The 20,134-nt window shown below is 36.4% G+C and overlaps 1 protein-coding gene across 4 annotated transcripts in view; it reads right to left on the bottom strand.

Annotated features, from left to right (window-relative positions):
- Positions 1–20,134, bottom strand: part of COL24A1 (collagen type XXIV alpha 1 chain) — a 387,744-nt gene that overhangs the window by 16,717 nt on the left and 350,893 nt on the right. For all 4 annotated transcript variants that reach the window (XM_025417772.3, XM_025417773.3, XM_025417774.3 and 1 more), the window contains 3 exons: positions 18,983–19,018; positions 8,792–8,827; positions 8,662–8,688 (listed from right to left, as the gene is read on the bottom strand). In XM_025417772.3, coding sequence (XP_025273557.3) covers positions 8,662–8,688; positions 8,792–8,827; positions 18,983–19,018 — 99 coding nt within the window. The remainder of the gene's footprint in view (positions 1–8,661; positions 8,689–8,791; positions 8,828–18,982; positions 19,019–20,134) is intronic.

The following is a 20,134-nucleotide window of genomic DNA, read 5'->3' as shown; positions in this document are numbered from 1 at the left end:
TTGGTAAAAACCAGGAGACTTGGGGATCCCTGGGTGGCTCAGCGGTTTAGTGCCTGCCTTTGGCTCAGAGCGCGATCCTGGAGTCCAGGGATCGAGTCCTGCGTCGGGCTCCCAGTATGGAGCCTGTTTCTCCCTCTCTTGTGTCTCTGCCCCCTCTCTCTATGTCTATCATGAATAAATAAATAAAATCTTAAAAAAACAAACAAACTGGGAGACTTACTGGTTCTGCCATTTAAGGAAATCTCTCTCCAATTGTTAGCTGGCCACTAAGCTGTGTAGAAACTTCAGTGGACACATGTCAAAGAATACAGATTTTATAATATTCAGAAAAGTCACTAAACAATAACAAATAGCAACAAAAATAAACTCAAGGGCCAAGGGAGCAAATTTATTTCTAGAAATGCCACATTATATTATTTACAATGCACAGTTTTCAACAAAAAATTACATGACATGCAAAGAAATATTAAGGTATGGCCCATAAGCAAGCAAAAATGCAATCAATCGATAGAAACTGCTCCTGAGGGAGCCCAGATGTTGTACTTATTAGACAAATATATTTATTAGCTATTTTAGATATGTTCAGAAAACTAAAGGAAATCATGTCTATAGAACTAAAGGAAAAAGATACATTACAAATAAAGAATACCAATTACAAAAAAATGAAATTATGGAAAAGAACCAAATAGAAATTCTGCAGATGGAAGGTACAAAAAATGAAATAAAAATTTTCTAGAGAGGCTCAACAGTAGATTTCAGTAGACAGAAGAATCAATGAACTTGAAGACAGGTTTATTCAGATTTTCCAGTCAGAAGAGTAAACAGATAAAAGAATGAATAAAATGAACAGAGGCTCTGAAACCTATGGAACATAAAGAAAAGTGCTAACATATGCATAATGGGAGTCTTAGAAGGGGAGAAGAGAGAAAGAGGGGCAGAAAGAATATTTCAAGAAATAATGGCCATAGGACAGTGATGAAAGAAATTAAATTAGAAGACACAAATAAATGAAAAGATAGTCCATGCTTGGATTAAAATAATTAATATTGTTAAAATGTCCATACTACCCAAACCAGTCTACAGAGTCATGCAATCTCTTATCAAAATTCCAATGGCACTTTTCGCAGAAATAGAACAAACAATTCTAAAATTTTTATAGAATCACAAAAGACTTTGAATAGCCAAAGCAATCTTGAAGAAGAACAAAGCTGCAAGTATCATGTTCCTAAATTTCAAACTCTATTTAATATCAAAATAATATGGTGTTGGCATTAAAGTTAACATATACAGACCAATGGAACAGAACAGAAAACCCAGAAATAAATCCATGCATATGTTGTGTCACAACAAAGGAGCCAAAAATATATCATGTGGAAGGGTAGTCTCTTCAATAAACAGTATTAGGAAAACAGGATAGCCACATGCAATAGGATGAAACTGGACCATTGCCTTAACCATATACAAACATTAACTGAAAATGGAAAAGACTTGAAAAAACACAGGTGGTAAGCTCCTTGATATTAGTTTTGGTGAATATTGCTTTTTTGGATTTGACAACAAAAGCAAAGGTATCAAAAGCCAACATAAACACTTGAGACCACATTAAACTAAGAAGCTTCTGCACAGCAAAAGAAACAATCAGCAAAATGAAAAGGTAACCTACTGAATGGAAGAAAATATTTGCAAATCATATAATCTAATAAAGGGTTAGTATCCAAAATATATACAGAATTCATACAACTCAATAGCAAATAACCCAAAACAATCCAATTAAAAATTTGGAAGAAGATCTGAATTGATATTTTTCCTAGGAAGACATAAAAATGGCCAACACATTTATGAAAAGGTGCTCAACATCACTAATCATCAGGAAGTGCAAATCAAAACCACAATGAGTGATCACTTCACACTTGTTAGAATGGCTATTATCAAAAGACAAGAAATAACACGTGTTGGAGACAATGTGGAGAAAAGGAAGCTCTTGTACAGTTACTGAAAATGTAAACTGGTACAGCCACTGTGAAAAACAATATGGAGATTCCTCAAAAAATTAATAGAATTACCATATGATCCAGCTAGTCCAATTCTGGGTATTTATCTGAGGAATACAAAAATGCTATTTTGAAAACATATATGCTTTCCTATGTTCACTGGAACATTATTTTCAACAGAAAAGAAATGGAAAGAACCAAAACCACCTGAAAGTAATAAAATGTTTTATGTCAATTATATCTTAATTTTAAAAAAAGGAATAGCTGAACATTTGTAGCTGAACATTTGATGAGAAACATTAACTTACAAATCTAAGAAGCTCAGTGAACTCCCCAGAAACATCATAAATTGTTGAAAGCTAAAGACAAAGGGAGAATCTTGAGAGCAGAAAGAGAGAAGACTCATTAGACCCCAGAGGTCCTCAATGAGATTAACAGCTAAATTTTCATTAAAAATCATAAAGGCGGGACGCCTGGGTAGCTCAGTGGTTGGGCGTCTGCCTTCATGATTCTGGAGTCCTGGGATGGAGTCCCACATTGGGCTCCCTGCATGGATCCTGCTTCTCCCTCTGCCTATGTCTCTGACTCTCTGTGTCTCTCACGAATAAATAAATAAAATCTTAAAAAAAAATCATAAGGGCATGAAGGTGTGGGATGACATATTCAGAGTGCTGAAAGAAAAAGAATGTCAACCCAGAATTCTATATCCATTAAAACTACCCTAAAAATGAAGAAAAATCAAGACATTTCTAGATAAACAAAAACTAAGAGAATTTATCACTAGCAAACCTTCCCTAGAAAGATAATAAAGGGAGTACTTCAAACTGAAATTAAAGGATACTAGGCAGAAACTTGAAACCAAATGAAGAAATAAAGAGCACTGCTAAACTATATGGGTAAATATAAAAGAAAATATAGATTCCAAATAGCCAAAATAATCCTGAAAAATAACAGAGTTAAAGGCCTCACACTTCAATTTCAAAATTTACTACAAAGCTACAGTAATCAAAACAATGTGGTACTATCATAAAGACAGACATAGACCAACATAGAATAGAGTCCAGAAGTAGACCCTCACACATATGGTCAAATGATTTTTGATCAAGGTATCAAGACCATTCAATTGGGAAAGAAGAGTCTTTAACAAATAGTGCTGGGGAAACGTGATATCCACATACAAAAGAATGAAAGCTAGACCCTTATCTTATATCATATACAAAAATAAACTCAAAATAAATCAAAGACTTAAATATAAGGTCTAAACCTATAAACCTCTTAGGAAACATAGGGGGAAAACTTCATTACATTGGATTTGGCAATGATTTCTTGGATATGACAGTAAAAGCAAGGCAAGACAATATAAACAAATTGGACTATATCAGAATTAAAAACTGGGTAAAGGACACTATCAACAGAGTGAAAAGGCAACCCATGGAATGGGAGAAAATGCTTGTATCATATATTGGATAAGGGATTTTTTTTTTTTAAAGATTTTATTTATTTATTCATGATAGTCACAGAGAGAGAGAGAGAGAGAGGCAGAGACACAGGCAGAGGGAGAAGCACGCTCCATGCACCGGGAGCCCGATGTGGGATTCGATCCCGGGTCTCCAGGATCGCGCCCTGGGCCAAAGGCAGGCGCCAAACCGCTGCGCCACCCAGGGATCCCAGATATCCACAATGTATAAAGAACTCCTACAACCTAACAACAGTAAACAAGGCACCCAATTCAAAAATGGGCAAAGGACTTGAATAGACATTTTCCCAAAGAAAATATATAATTTAATAAGCACATGAAAAGATATTCAACCTCACTAATCATTAGGGAAATGTAAATCAAAACTACAAGTAGATATCACTTCACACCCATTAGGATGGGTGTTACAAAACAAACAAACCGGAAGATAAAAAGTGTTGGCAAGGATGTGGAAAAATCGGAACCTTGCGCAGTGCTTGTGGGAATGTGAAAGGGTGCAGCTGCTATAAAATAGTATAGCAGTACCTCAAAAAATTAGTATACGTGCTGCTGAAGCGAGCATGACAATATCTCAAAAAATTAAATGTAGAGTTACTATATGATCCAGTAATGTCCCTTCTGGGTGTATAATTCAAAGTGAATTGAAAGGAAAGACTCAATTTGTACACCTATGTTTATAGCAGTATTATTCACAATAACTAAGAGATGGAAAAACTCATATGTCCACCTGGATAAACCAGACACGGTGTGGTTTATCACACACACACACACACACACACACACACTGGAATATTATTCAGCCTCAAAAAGGAAAGAAATTCCAACACAGGCTGAAATGCAGATGAATCTTGAAGATATTATGCTAAGTAAAGTAAGCCAGTCATAAAAGGACAAATACCGTATGACTGTCATTTACATGACATTCTTGGAGTAGTAAAATTAATAGAGACAGAAAGTAGAATCGTAGTTGTTAGGTGCTGGGGAAGGGAGGAGTGAGGAATTATTATTTAATGGGTACAGAGTTTCAGTTTTGAAAGAGCGAAAAAGTTCTAGAGATGGGTGGTGGAGATGGTTGCACAACATGTGAAGGTACTTAAAGTCACTGAACAATATACTTAAAATGATTAAAATGATAAATTTATGTTATGTATATCGTACCCAAATTAACAACAATAATAAATAAATATGCTCATTATCCCTTACATTGAACCATCCCACTGCTGGGAATTAGTCCTATAAATATTCTGCAAAATGGAAGAATATGAACTGGACATTTGTAGTGTTTGTATTAGCAAAAGATTGGAAGCAAATACCCATCAACAGAAGACTTAGATGAATATTCTTAAGTAAAACGACCATACTTTATTTCCTGTGAATGTGTGGCAATGAAGAATACAATGACTTTTAGTGCGTTAATAGTGTAGAATATGTGACTTAATGCATAGTAAGGTACTAGCAATTTTAAATGTCAACTTAACAAAAAAGGCTTTTTTACCCCCTCCTAACAGGCACTGGAAAGAAAAGAAATGTCATAATACTTGGTCACCCATAAATGTTCTTGGCAATACACATATCTGCATAATTCCCAGCATAATCCTAAAGCCTAACTCATGCCTGGCACATATTAAAAGGATTTGCTGGGGAAGTTATTCAGCAACATCTAAGTGCCCACATCTGAGTGTAAAACTCTCATTAGGTGCAGGGATGGAATCCAAAAGCAGTAGCTCCCTCAATGTGTTTTTGTTAGAGAGAACACGTTCTCACATGAAAATCACTTAAAGTTCACAAAAACATGCACATAAAATAGAAATATAGAGAATAAGAAGTAATCAGATTGTTGGCACTATGAGGGGAACTAGGATTCATTATACCTTGGGGGAATGAAATCTTCACAATTCTTTTCCCAATTATTTTTAGTGATTACTGTTTCCACCCCCACTCCAGCACACATACTCATCTTGTTCTTCCTTTTACCCCACCAATCATTTTTGGTTAACTTTGGCATTCTATTGTAGATTTGTTAGTTTCTAAATATTTTACCATGTGCACTGATGGCTGGCCATCACTGTGATAATATCCTCAAACTCAAAAGCACCATCAATATATATGCCTTTTCCAGAAACACTTCTGTTTAGCTATTCTTAGGAACTTGGGCAAGTTACTTTACTTCTAGGTCTTAAAAAGAGGAAATTAAACTAGAGTTGAGGTTTTCAAACTTATTTTGGCCCATAGTAAGAAATATATTTTTACTTCATAATAAGGTTCATACAAAAATACAGTCATTTAATTGAATAGTTTTACAATATTTATTCTTACTAGGGCTGATATACTGATTTTTTTCTTTTTTTATTGAAGTAAAATTCACATAGCATAAAATCCACCATTTTAATCATTTTTAAAGTACACAATTCAGTTGCTTTTAGTAATTCACTATGTCATGTAGCCATCAGCACTATTTAATTTTGGAGCACTTCCCTCACCTCTAAAAGAAACCTTGTACCCAGTAAGCAGTTACTCCCCACATTTTTTTCTATTTCATTTCATTTCAAAAGAATTATGAATAAGACTCACTAAACTGGTCTTAAGAAACCACTAATGAGTCACAAGTCAGTCCCAAATAATTGCTAAATAAACTACAAAGAGATTGTCTATCTCTAATTCTATGATACTCTTCAATTCTAGACATTATTTCCCTCCAAGTGAAATATTCTATCTTGGAGGATTCCCACTGAAATTTTCCAAGAGATGAACTTGCTTTTTGTTCACTCAACAGACACCTATTAAGGGCTTGAATGGAAAAGAAATTAAATAATGGTTTCCACCTTCAGAGAGTTCACAATCTCATAATAGAAACAGACTGGCATGAAAATGATTATCAATAACAAGGGGAAGTGATCAGTTCTACCTTACAGTGTGATGAGAAGAAATTAAGAAGAGTTTCAAAGAAGATATGATCATATGTTGACCTTAGAAAGAATTATGCAGGTGTTTTCTCATTGACACTTAGATTTCTGCTCTAGAAGTCATCTTCTCAGGGTTAAACTGCCACTTTGCTACAATGGACTGTGCAAATCCTGGAAAGATAATACTAAAAAACCAGCTTTCATATTGGCCAAGAAGAAGGAAGACAAAAAGGAAAGAAAGAAAGAAGAGATAAAGAAACTAACATTTATGAAGTATCTACAATGCGACAAGCACATATATTTTCTTATTTAATCCTAATAATTTCTCAAAGTATATATTCTTATCCACATTTTGTTCAGAGCAAAAAACTCTCGTATTACTTCATTTTGGCTGTATAGGAACACATGCAAACATTTTCTAAGTGAGAAGGGCTATGGTGCCACAAAATTTGGTATTTCAATGTGAAAATTTTCACCAATCACCTCTAGTCTGCGAGTGATTTTTTAGGACTTATTCTTTCTTAGGAAGGCAGTTATGTCAAAGTCATTGTAAAATGAGAAGAAAACTGATGAAGGTATTTGTAACCCGTGCTTTGTGGAGATCCAGGTGTGGGGGTGGGTGAGGGTGGAGGGGGAGGAAGAATGGAAGTAGAGAATAATTGAAGATTAAAGAAAGGCATTCCCATTGATGTTCATGCCAGGGAAGGTTTCAATCTCCTAGTTTGATAGCCAGAAAGGGGGGGTAATTTTTTTAAATCATGGAGCATGAATCTCCTGTTTCCAAGGGGATAATCTTCCTGTGGCATCTTGCTTGAAAGTTACTCTTTGCCCTGGTGAAAAGCTGAAAGGAATGAAGAGTTTCTAGCCTGCTGAGAATAGACCACAGTGATCCACCAACTAGAACTGTCAGAGATCCAAATGACACTAGAGCAGCATGTGGAAATAAGTAAGGCTAGAAGGCATAGGACTAGACATTGTTTGGGATAATGTGGCCAACAGGAGATCTTTTTTAGGCAGGAAATCTAAACAAGGACCATTGTATTTGACCAGGCTGCTGTAGGGGTGGGGCATGGGTGAAGGTTGGGGATGGAAGGAGACCTCTTACAGGAAGCAGGAAGACAAATAGATTATTAAGTATGAGAGGGAATGCAAAGCATGTGGGAAATCAAACTTGGAACTTGAGAAGCCAGGGGATAACAGTTAATAATGAGGCAACGGAAGCATTGTTTCAAAGATAAGGGTAGCAAGCTCTGGGCTGTTACAGATAACAAGCAAATAGTTAAGTCTGAGGGCTTCCACAGCCACTGGCAACTGAAAAGGATTCATGTTACACCTAAAAGGTGGATTACTGGTTGGTAGAAAAGGAAAACATACATTTATTTATTTATTTATTTATTTATTTATTTATTTATTTATTTATTTATTTTTATTCATTTATTAATGAGAGGGAGAGAAAGAGAGGCAGAGACAGGAGGCAGAGGGAGAAGCAGGCTCCATGCAGGGAGCCCAATGTGGGACTCGATCCCGGGTCCCCAGGATCAGGCCCTGGGCTGAAGGCAGCGCTAAACCGCTGAGCCACCCATTTATTTATTTTAAGGATTTTATTTATTTATTCATGAGAGACACACAGAGAGAGACAGAGACATAGGCAGAGGGAGAAGCAGGATCCCTGCAGGGAGCCCAATAAGGGACTTGATCCCAGGACCCCGGGATCACTACCTGAGCAGACCACTGAGTCACCCAAGTGTCCCTGAAAAGAAACATTTAAAAAAGGAGAGCCAGAAGTTGAAGTGGGAAGAAATAGAGGGAGTTAGTATTTATGAGCACTTACTGTGTCAGACATTGTGCTATGTGCTTTACTTATTTAAAACTCAAGGGGCACCTGGATGGCTCAGTCAGGTAAGCCTCCAACACTTGATTTTTGGCTCAGGTCACGATCTCAAGGTCATGGGATTGAGCCCCCTATTGGGCTCCCTACTCAGTGGGAAGTCTGCTTGAGATTTTCTATCTCCCTCTGCCCCTCCCCCACCTTTCTTTCTCAAATAAATAAATAAATCTTAAAAAAAAAAAAACCCTCAAATCCACCCAAGAAAGTATGAGATCATCCTCATTTTAGAGACAAGAAGTTTAGGTTTAGATTTTGTTATTTTAGCTGGGAAGACTCTATATCAGATTAGCAAAAAGGATAGAGGTAGGGAGGAGAAACACTTTTAATAGGGAGCTAGAAAAAGCTTTAAAAAGTGTTAATGTAATATACTAAGATAAAGTAAACAAAACCAGGAAAACTTACCCTTGGGCCTGGTGCTCCAGGTGGACCCTATAATATAACAAATTTTAAAAAGAATTTTTCAGTAGAGATCTCAAACCAGACAAGCATATAAACATCAACAGTAAGCAGATATAAATGTAAATAAACTCACTGGAGGCCCTGGTTGACCTCTTGGCCCTTGAGGACCCTAGAAGAAATGGAGACAAAGCACAATATGTATATCTTATGCTTTTGGTTTGATAGAAACAAGACAACGAAGATTCAGCCTTTCATGTGCAGCAGGTCATAAGAGTCAAAACTGTTTTAGTATTTTGAAGTTATTTGCTCTTTGCATTCAACTATCACACACATTCGTGAACAAGCTGGGTATTTACTTTCATGTTCTATTGATATTAATAGAAACTGAATGTTTTCATTTTAATAAACAATTATAAACATAACATTTAACATTTAAAAATGTTATTACTGCCTAAGTATGTTTTTCCTGTTATTTCTATTTACCATCCACTTTATCAGCAAAGATGAAAACTTTAGTGTTCTTAGACACCTCCTTTTCCTTCAACATCTACCTATAATTTAGCTATCTACTACTCCTGAACTGACCTCCAAATCTCTCCAAAATACTATTTTTCCATCTTTCATAGCAACTGCCTTAGTTTAGTGTTAATCGTATACTATAGATTGAATGTTTGTGTCCCCCCCAAAAACTCACATGTGAAAGCCCTAATCTCCAATGTGATGGCATTTGGAGGTGAGGTTTTGGGGAGGTAATCTGATCATGTGGGCCCTTATGAATGTGGTGACCTTCTAAGAAGAGACAAAAGAGATATCATCTCTCTTTCTACCATATTAGGATACAGCATATCCTGTAATGCTGTCTGCAGACAAGGAAGAGGACCCTCACCTGACATTGAACCTGCCATTACCTTGATCTGGATAATGTTTGTTGTTTAAGCCATCCAGTCTATGGCAATTTGTTATAAGAACCCTAGCAGAGACATCACATTTTGCCCGGACTCCTAATCTGACATCTGACTTTATTCTCTTTACTATGCTAACTACATTCTACTTATAAATGGAAATCTAATCAGGTTATTATTTAGCTTTACACTATTCAATGGCTCTTTTTCATCTAGAGCATAAGTTATGAACTTCCTAACAGTGATAGCTACCATTTATTGAGAACTTATTACATGCCACATTGTGTGCTCACTTTGTGAGAACTGTATACCGTGTTGTGTGCTTTCTTTCCATTTTAGAGTTAAGAAAATGGCAACAAGCAAATACAGGTTAGAGCTAGGATTAAAATCTAAGTCAGCTGAATATAAAAGTATACATTCTTAATCAATGTACACCCTGCCTCATCTTCAAGATCTGGGCCTCACCTGTATTTACTCTCCCCGAGACATCCTACGTTTCATCTATAACTAATTACTTGTAGGTGTCTGAATTTTTAAAAAGTTCTTTCACACATGTGTTCTCTTACATGTGCTATTTCCTTGACCAGGAATGCTCTTCCTTACCTTCTCTCTCTGTTTAACTCTAGTTCCTCATCCAGTCCAGCCTTTAAAACTCTATACTCACCTTGCTTACCCCTCCCCGGCCACCTTCCTCCTGCTCCACTAATTGCCTCTGCATTCCCTAGTACATAACAGTGGAAAATCCCTAGGAACCCTTAAGAGTGTCTTAGTCACCTTTCCATTTTCTGGAACAAGAATAGTGTCTACTTTGTAGTAGGTGTTTGAAAATTGTTATTGAATGAATGAATAATGTTAGAATCAATTAGTATTAATTTAGAAATTAGAATAGTTAAAAATGCATTAGTAAAATGTGAAAAGTTATGTTGACATTTCTCGAAATGAAACGATAGTAATCACTGTTAAGAATGTCTGCTCAAGAGGCACCTGAGTGGCTCAGTCAGTTAAGCATGTGACTTCTGTTCAGGTCATGATTTCAGGGTTCTGGGATTGAGCCCCATGTTGGGCTCCCTGCTCAGGAGGGAGTCTGCTTCTCTCTTTCCCTCTGCCCTCCCTGCTGCTGTGCACACACACACTCTCTCTCAAATAAATAAATACAATCTTAAAAAAAAGAGAATGTCTACTCAAAATTTCACTTACTTGATGGTCAACCAAATGGTAAAATGACATTGAGTCAAATTCAGATTATGGTTAAAAGATGATAGAACACAATTTATCTTCAGTTGAGATTTGAATAATATTGATTTTTAAAATTATTTTTATTTATTTGAGAGAGTGAGAATGAGAGAGATCAGAAAGGGAGAGGGAGAAGCAGAGTCCCGCTGAGCAGGGAGCCTGATGTGGAGCTCGGTCCCAGGACCCTGAGATCACTACCTGAGCCGAAGGCAGATGCTTAACTGACTGAGCCACCCAGGCACCATTAGGCTTGACTTATATTAAGTACTGCCAGAGCTGTTGATTCTAAATATCCTGGGGGAATTAAAGAAAGCAATAGCAACTTAAAAAAGGATAGTGTACTCCAGTACCATGCCTGCTGGACATTTCTTAGTTTGCATGGCTTATGATTACAATCTAAAGTAAAGAATGTACAAAATTTCTACCTCAGAAACTGCAAGATAAATTCTGGAAATGTCATGTTGGAGATAGCGTTTATTATTTTAATTTTTAAAAAGATTTTATTTATTATTCATGAGAGAGACAGAGAGAGATGCCGATACATAGGCAGAGGGAGAAGCAGACTCCTCGCAGGGAGCCTGATCTGGGACTTGATCCCGGAACCCAGGATCACGCCCTGAGCCAAGGCAGACACTCAACCACCGAGCCACCCAGGTGTCCCTGGAGATAGCTTTTAAATATAGAGAGGCTCAGAATGATTTTGGCTATGTAAGTTCCTCCATTCTGGAACAACATTGTAAAAATAAACAGTTGACATTTCACCCCACTTAGCATATTTCTGACATTTGCAGTCTCACTGGTGGTTCAGGACAAAACATTAATCTTTGACTTTGAAAGAGGGATTTATCATAGAAAGAAGAAACTATTTCTATTGTTCATTTTATTGATTTCTTTTTAGCTTGTTACTCAAAACAAGTCAGGTCATCACAAATATGATCAAATGACATACTTGCAACCAAACAAGACAGGGCAAGACAGCCCTAAGAAAACAACTACATAGAATGCGGCAATTAGCCAAGTAAAACAAAATATTATTCAACAACATAACACTTATTAGTTCTTTTCTATTCCTTTAGCTCACTAATAAGAAAAGTGATTCTCTCTCTCTAGATACTATAAACTAAAGTGGTTTATAATAAAAGAAGTCTATAATAAAATTATGATTGTCTATGTTAGTTTCCTAAAGGGAATAATGTAAATGGTAAATACTGTGAATGGTTATAGTGATTATTTGGCCATAGTCAAAGCACTACCATTGGAACTAGACTGTCTTTCCATTTAGTCCCAGAATTTACATTTGATCCTCCAAAGGTAACATTTTTTCTTACTCTGAAAAATACTCGTAAGTTCATGTTCTAGAACCTGAGCATGTTAGACTTTGCCTTTATGTAAATGCAATCTTGACTTAGTTTCATAATCTTTACTTTATGCTGGCTTAGATATAGAGAGCTTCCTTATTCTCATTTGTAAATTGAGAAGCTTGCATTGTAGGATGTTTAGCAGCATCACTGGTCTCTACTCACTAGGTGCAACTAGCAACTCTCACTTTTCCCTAGTTGTGACAACCAAATATATCTCCACATATTGCCAAATGTCTTCTGTGGTGTGTGTGTGTGTGTGTGTGTGTGTGTGTGTGTGTGTGTTAGGGAGGGGGGATGATTCCTGGTTGAGAGTCACTCATCTAGAGGGTTTAATTGGGAATTTAGTAATATTAAATAAGGTTTATTAGAAGTAATGTGATTAGGATAGATTCAGTGAATAATAAGGCACAGAGAATAACTACAAATTAGGAATCTACTTGTGGAATCTGCCAAATAAATGGCAGGTGAGAGTGATCTATCACCTATCTATCTATCTATCTATCTATCTATCTATCTATCTATCTATCATCATCTTCTTACCCAAGTGGCTCCTGAAGCTTATTTTCTGAGAACTACTATAATAAATAAAAAAGCACAGTGGTGTGGGAATTGGGAGACCTGGGTTCTGGTTTTATCTCTGTATCCAATTAACTGTATGTCCTTGAATTGTTGCCACATATTTGGATCTCAGATATCTCAGTTGTAACAAGGTTTGGTGAAGATAAATCTCTAAAATTCACTTTACATTGTGATTTTCAAAGATTTTATCAATTTTCTTCTTCATATTTTGTATTTGAAGAAAGAAAGTGACCACATGTATACAAGTTGGAAATTTTAAATTTGAAGTGTGTATGAATGTAAGGAAGTATGTACTTGAATTAAAAGTTTACTAATTTTTTATTTTAAAGAATTATACTATATGAATTTAAAAAAGAATCATATACATATGCTTTAAATTCTTAATTTGTTAATATTTAGGACATATTTCCCTATAACTTAGCTTTTCCTTTTAATGCATCTTCCTCACTTTCAAATTGGAGGCAAATAAGACAATTCTAATAAAAAACTGAAACATGTGAACTTAGAGGTAATATGTGAAAAAATGTCAATTGTATTCTTCAACACTTTTTGATTTTCATTAAATAATATGCTATAAAAATGAGGCAGCTAATCTAAAATTTCAAATGCTGAGATGAGTCTCTATTTTTTCTACTTCTGTGGCTTTAAGCAATATATTCAAGTCATGACATTTTATCAAAATCCTTTTCAGGGACGCCTGGGTGGCTCAGTGGTTTAGTGCCTGCTTTCGACCCAGGGCGTGATCCTGGAGTCCCGGGATCGAGTACCATATCGGGCTCCCTGCATGGAGCCTGCTTCTCCCTCTGCCTGTGTCTCTGCCTTTCTCTCTCTCTGTCTCTCATGAATAAATAAATAAAATATTTAAAAAAATCCTTTTCAGATGATTGACACTAGGAAATTATTTTTGTTATGAGTTAATTTTTCTTTTCTTTTCTTTCTTTCTTTCTTTCTTTTTTTTTTTTTTTTTTACTAATTCTATCTATTATTTCTGGTAATAATTTCTGCATTATTTACTTCATAAATTAATCATGCTCTAAAATTGGTGTCTCATGGACTTTTTAACTTTTTGGGATTGATCTGCCATTAACATGATAGTTTTGAAGCAGGTGAAGAGAATTCTACATGCTATCTGCCAGGAAGTCTTCTTAGGGTGTCTTAGAACTCTGGCTTAGTTTAGGGTGTATATGAGTCCAGGGACTTATTTCTAAAATAGTCCATAGGCAGGCAGATATGGAGCAAATAGGGAATAAAAGGGAAAAAGGCATTCTTTCATATATGGCAATACAGAAACAACTTTCTCAGCAGTAGAGAGGACCTATTTAGGACCAACACTAGAGTTTATAATGTTATATTGTAGAAGATATAAAGCCTCCTAGCCAAGAAACCCAAATTTATTTTAAAGGGGATACTTTTCATATATTGTATAATGAGCTGTAACCTTTTTTTTAAGGCTCTGAATCATAATTTGGTCTTGGTGTAAAATGGCATAGCTTTATACATTGGTAAGAATGGCATAGCTTTATAAATTATAATGCCAGTTTCATGGAAGATTTAAAAATAAGATTTATAAAGCCCACTTGATAGATTCTTGTATTTCTGATGTTTGTATGAAGAGTGAAATATCAGATTTGTCTCAATACAACAGATCTTGGCTAATAAAAGTTCATTTCAAAAGTGCCCCGGGGGGCTCAGCGGTTTAGGCCTGCCTTCAGCCCAGGGCCTGATCCTGGAGACCCGGGATCGAGTCCCACGTCGAGCTCCCTGCATGGAGTCTGCTTCTCCCTCTGCCTGTGTTTCTGCCTCTCTCTCTCTCTCTCTGTGTGTGTCTCTCATGAATAAATAAATAAAATCTTAAAAAAAAAAACCCACAAAAGTGCCCCATGTACTGGTATTATTTGAGGCTGAGCCCTTTGAGAGTGTTATATTTGGAAACATAATAGTTAACTAGAAGTCTCTAGGTAGTCAATTATTTAAACCAGTCCCTTAAAGAAAACAAACATACAGAATATACTGAGGAAGCCCTAATGAGAGTATCAGAAATGTTACTAAAATAAACTTTTTCATAGGATGAAAACAGAGTATGATTTAATTGTACATTTTATGAAGTTAATTGCAGATGATTTCTAGGAATTAAAAGATCATTTTTAAAAAGTTCCTTAAATCACAGTGGAATCAAAGGGAAAGCAGTGATAAAAAGATATTTAGTACCAGTTATTCAACAATAAAAACCAGAACAAACCAGTAAGTTCGAATGTGCCAGTTAATCCTTTTTTCAAAAGTGAGTTTTACTGCATATATTAAATACCACTTTGTCCCCTCCCCACCTTGGAGATTGGGAGTTTGCACGTCATTTATGAAAAGAACTATGGTAATCCACAGAGCAAAAGACTAATAAGTATGTTAACTCAGAAAATGCTGCTTTACCAGCCAGAATTGAAAATAGCTGTTAGCTTTTAATTTCAGGGAGCAGTATTCATTTATTTATTAATTCATTTCTCAAATATTACCTACTATGTAGGTAATATGTGGTAGGTTCTTTTCTGGATACTGATAACCAGTGTATCAAGGTTCCCTGCTCTCATGGAGTTTATATTCTAGCAGAGGAGATGGAAAAATAATGTAAAATACTGCTGACTACTATGAAGAAAACAAAACAGGATATTGTGAAAGAGAATAACCAGGAATAATATGACTAAATGATCATGCACGGCTTCTCAAAGATGATAGTTGAGCAGAGACCTGAAAAATGAGATTAAAAACCAGCCTTGTGAGGAGTAGATGAAAGAATTTTCTAGGTAAAAGGGAGGCATGTTCCAAAGAAAAGAAAGTCAGCATGGTGGCAAGGGGAAAGGTGTACATCATGAGTCTAGAGGGGCAAACTGGGGCTATTTCTTATAGGGCCTAGTAGATTGAAGTAGAGAGTTTAGATTTCATTCTCTGCAAGAAGGAGTCATAGGAAGGTTTTAAAGAGGTGAGTGATATAATGTGGTTTATGCTTTAATGGCATCAGTCGATTGCTATGTAGAGAATGGATTGTAGTGGGGAAAAGTGGAAAGAAGACAAAGAAGTCAGGAGTCCAGGGGAGACATCATGGCGATGTGGACAACAGTGTCAGTGATGAAGAATGAGAGAAGTGCATGGATTCAAAATAGAAATCGGACTTGACAGGACTTGACTAGCCTCTACTTTAAAGAACTTTTCTTTATGTTCTGTGCCTTTCTTTGTTCTTTTATGGGGGATCTACTTATTTTTCTTTTATGTAGAATCATAAACTCTTAGAGCTGGAAGGGACTTTAAAGGTATGAATTCTAGTTCCCTGTTCAGTGCAGGACTATGAGTCCCATAACTCAGAAAGATAGTCATTAGGCTTCTATTGACAGGCATTATCTTGTAAAACTATATTGTTTTAAAGTAGTTCCTTATCGGGGCCTCTGGGTGGCACAGTCGGTTGAGTGACTGTGGTTTCAGTTCAGGCTGTGATATCAGGGTCCTGAGATCAAGCCCTGTGTGGAGCCCCTCTTGCTCCTGCTCTCTCCTAAAAATATGTAAATAAGCCGTTCTTTATTATATTGCACAGCTCATTATCATGTTGAGCTGAAATCAGCCTCAGCATTCCATCCATTTACTTAACAGTATCTATTCTGTGCTAATTATGTGCTGGGTTCTGTGATAGGCTGGGAATTAGGGAGTATCAAATATACTTCATGCTCTCATGGAGCTCACTGTCTCTCGGGGAGCTAAGCACAGAAATGGAAAATTCAATTCAATAAATAAATTTTAAATTTATCCTCGAGAGTCACTCATACAGATTCTTTCTCTTCCTTTCAAATGTTTAAAGACAACTATCATGTCCCAACACCTCAAATGTTTTCTAATTCATTCACCAGTAATTTACTAAATATTTATTGAACAGCAACTATAAGACAGGCACTATCTTAGGTGTTGCGGACACAGCTCTAAAACAACAACAGATGAGGGTGTCTGGGTGGCTCCCAGGGTCCTGGGATTGAGTCCCACATCCAGCTCCCTGCTCTGTGGGGAGCCTATTTCTCCCTCTCTGTCTGTGGCTCCCCCTGCTTGTGCACGCTGTCAAATAAGTAAATAAAATCTTTAATATGTATATATTAAATAATACTATATATAATATATATAATACTATATATTAAATACTATATATTAAATATTGTATATATATACACAAATGTGTGTATATATATACAAATGTGTGTGTGTGTGTATATATATATATATATATATATATATATATATATATATATACAAAAAAAAAACCCCCAACAACAACAACAGCTAAAATGTCTGTGTTCCAGAGCCCATAATCTAGTGAGGAGAGAGATAATAAGCAAAAATCCCAAATAGATATGTAGTATTTTAGGTTATAAGGAAACAGGTTAAGAAAGGATAGGGACTCGAGGCAGATGGAAGCACTGCTGTTTTCTATAGGCTAGGCAGGAAAAGCCTCTCTGATAAGAGGACATCGAAGTAGAGAGCAAGGAACACTTTCCAGGCATTGTACTAGGTCCTGATTACTAGTTATTATGTCCATAGGTGGCAGTTGGGTTGAGGATAAACTATGTCAGTAAGTAAGTCTACCTTGAGCAAATGATCTTTAAATTACAACTTCCTGAATAGTGCAAAGCGCATGGGCAGGAAAAAACAGTTGCAAAACCCAGGAAGTGAAGAGAGAGCAATGAGAACAAGGAAAGGGATGATCAGAGGATAGAAGTCTGGCAGGGCTGAAACATCCCAGCTATTTCAACTGGGTTTTCCAGGACACGGATCCCAGATACACCACTGATCTGAGAAAGCCTTCTCTGAATCTGCTTTACTTTTGTCCATGTAGGGATGGCCTGACTGGTGCCACCACCTGCTTTATTCTGGATGCCATATGTCTATCAGCACAAACTAAAATTTCAGGCATAATCTGCTGAATTTGCAATCCATCAGGGCCACTGAATTTTCTTTCATAGGAAATGCCTGTGATGTGGTCATAGGAACTTGAGGTTTCCTAATGCTGACAAAAGCTTATGTTCCAGCCACGGTAGTTAGAGACAATAGGTCAGGAAGGCAGATGGAGACAGACAAGTCTGGAAAATGGGCTAATTCCAAACCTCTCTACTTCTCCTTTCCCCTTTTCACTCTTCCTGGGGGATATGACTTCACTATGTGCAGTCATCCTTGCTTCCTGCTAGAGTAGGTCTGCTGAGAAAATATGAAGGTCACACTTCTGCAGATTAAAAACATCTATTTTGGGGCACCTGGCTGGCTCAGTCGGTAGAGCATGTGTCGCTTGATCTCAGGATTGTGAGCTTAAGCCTTGTGCTGGGTGTAGAGAGTACTTAAAAATACATTCTTTAAAAAAAAAAAAAAAAGAAAAACATCTATTTTGATGCCCTCTGGGGATTCTTAGGCTATCTGAAGCCACTTTATTTCCCTTCTTCAGCTAATTAATATAACTGCAACTTACTCGTTCTAAGCCCCAAGCACACCCTACAGTGAAAAGTGAAAATGTCAGCTGTCAATGGAACTTCATTATCTGTTAGGCAAGACTTTTCTGCAAACTTTAAGTTTATTTTTATTTGCCTTCTATACTTGGTTTCCCTCCCCTTCATTTTATTCTATGCTGGCCCTCTGTTTAAGCTGCTGCTTTAGTAAGCTCAGCAGGGTCTCTGTTGGGAAAGTGGCCTCTTTACAAAATATCCTCTTTAACCTGGAAGAACTGGAATCCCAGAAAAGTAGGAAATAGTGTCAGTATAAGCCATTTAGGGGCCGAATGTGCTATGTACCTTCTGTCCATCCTCTCACAATTGTTTGTAATTGGTTGCAATTTATAGCAAATGATTTGCTTCTGCTTTGCACCTGGTGGGCACTGGCTGGACACAGTGGGTCAACCACCTTTGCCAGAGACCTGGCAATGCTCTCACTCCAGCACCGGCGTAGAGGGCTCACAAAGCAGATGCCTGATGCCCAACAAGGCAAATATGCCCTTTCACACAGTGTGTGGGGAGAATTTGATTGGCAAGTTCTTAAACACTGTTAGGGGTTATCAGGTTTCACTACAATGTTATGCACAGATTAGTTCTACTTCCTGAAAACTATAATTTTATTTTTATACAGTATTTTTATAAGTACCAGAGACATACAATGAAAAAAAACAAACAAGGTCCTTGCTTTTATGGAATTTATATCGCCTAGTGACAAGTGATAATATAGCCACAAATTTAAACTTACAGCTTCACCTCGAAAGCCTTTTTCACCTCTGGGTCCCTACAAGAAAATGAGAAATGTTTGTTTAGTGCTACTGACGGTTATTTACCAAATGTAGTTGAGGCTACACACAGAAACATGATAACTTCTGTTTTTGTTTTTTTCTATCTAGCAAGACTTCTTTAGCAAATTTATATAAATCCTAGGTTCCTTTCCCTAAGGTGAGCAACACAAAACACAAACAAGAATGATTGATTGATTTATCATGTTCTGCACAAAGTGAGACAGGGATAACAAGCACTCAGGTAAGTCAAAGCAGCTGACCTGACAATCAACTACAGAGCAATTTAGAAGGGATGTCATCAGATTAAATTCTAATATTTGTTTCCCTCAGCCTTTGAAAACCTTGTTTCCACGGTGATGTCCTCCTTTTCTTTCATTGTCTCTTTCTAATCCTCCTTCTGAGCTTCATCCCACAAATTCTGATACACTGCATACCAGAACATTCAGTTCAAAATATTTTCTGACTTTCCTTGAGATTTCTTCTTTGATCCATGGATTATTTAGAAGTACATGCTTTAATTTTCACATATTTGGAGATTTTTTTTCAATTAAAAAAATTTAAATTTATTTTATTTAAGTTCAATGTGTCAACATAGAGTATAACACCCAGTTATACCCTCCTTAATGCCTGTCACCCAGTCACCCCGTCCCCCACCCACCTCCCCTTGCAATCCTTTGTTTCCCAGAGTTAGCAGTTTCTCATGATTTTCTTATTATCTTTCCTGTTCACTGATTTTTACTTTAATTCCATTATGGCCAGAGGACATACTTCATATGACTTCAGTTCTTTTAAGTTCAGTAAAAAATTTTTTTGGTTCAAAATATGGTCTATTTTGGTGATTTTCCATGTACACTTGAAGAGAAAGTAGAGTCTGTTATTAGATGGACATACTGTCTTAAAATTTTCTGTTTTCATTCTTGTAGAAATTATACATGTATTTTATTTATTTATTTATTTAAATGAGATGAGATAATACCATTCATCTTTTCAAAAACCTGAATTTACACTTTCACAATATGTTATGAATGTTTTTATATTAATCCCCATTCCTCTAGATAATTATAATCCTTATGTATTGTTTAATAAACTACAATACTTTTTTTTAAACTACA

This window comes from Canis lupus, chromosome 6 (assembly GCF_003254725.2).
Source record: "Canis lupus dingo isolate Sandy chromosome 6, ASM325472v2, whole genome shotgun sequence".
Classification (NCBI taxonomy): Eukaryota; Metazoa; Chordata; class Mammalia; order Carnivora; family Canidae; genus Canis; species Canis lupus.
The sequence above is the reverse complement of the archived record's forward strand: the minus strand, read 5'-3'. Positions and strand labels throughout refer to the sequence as shown.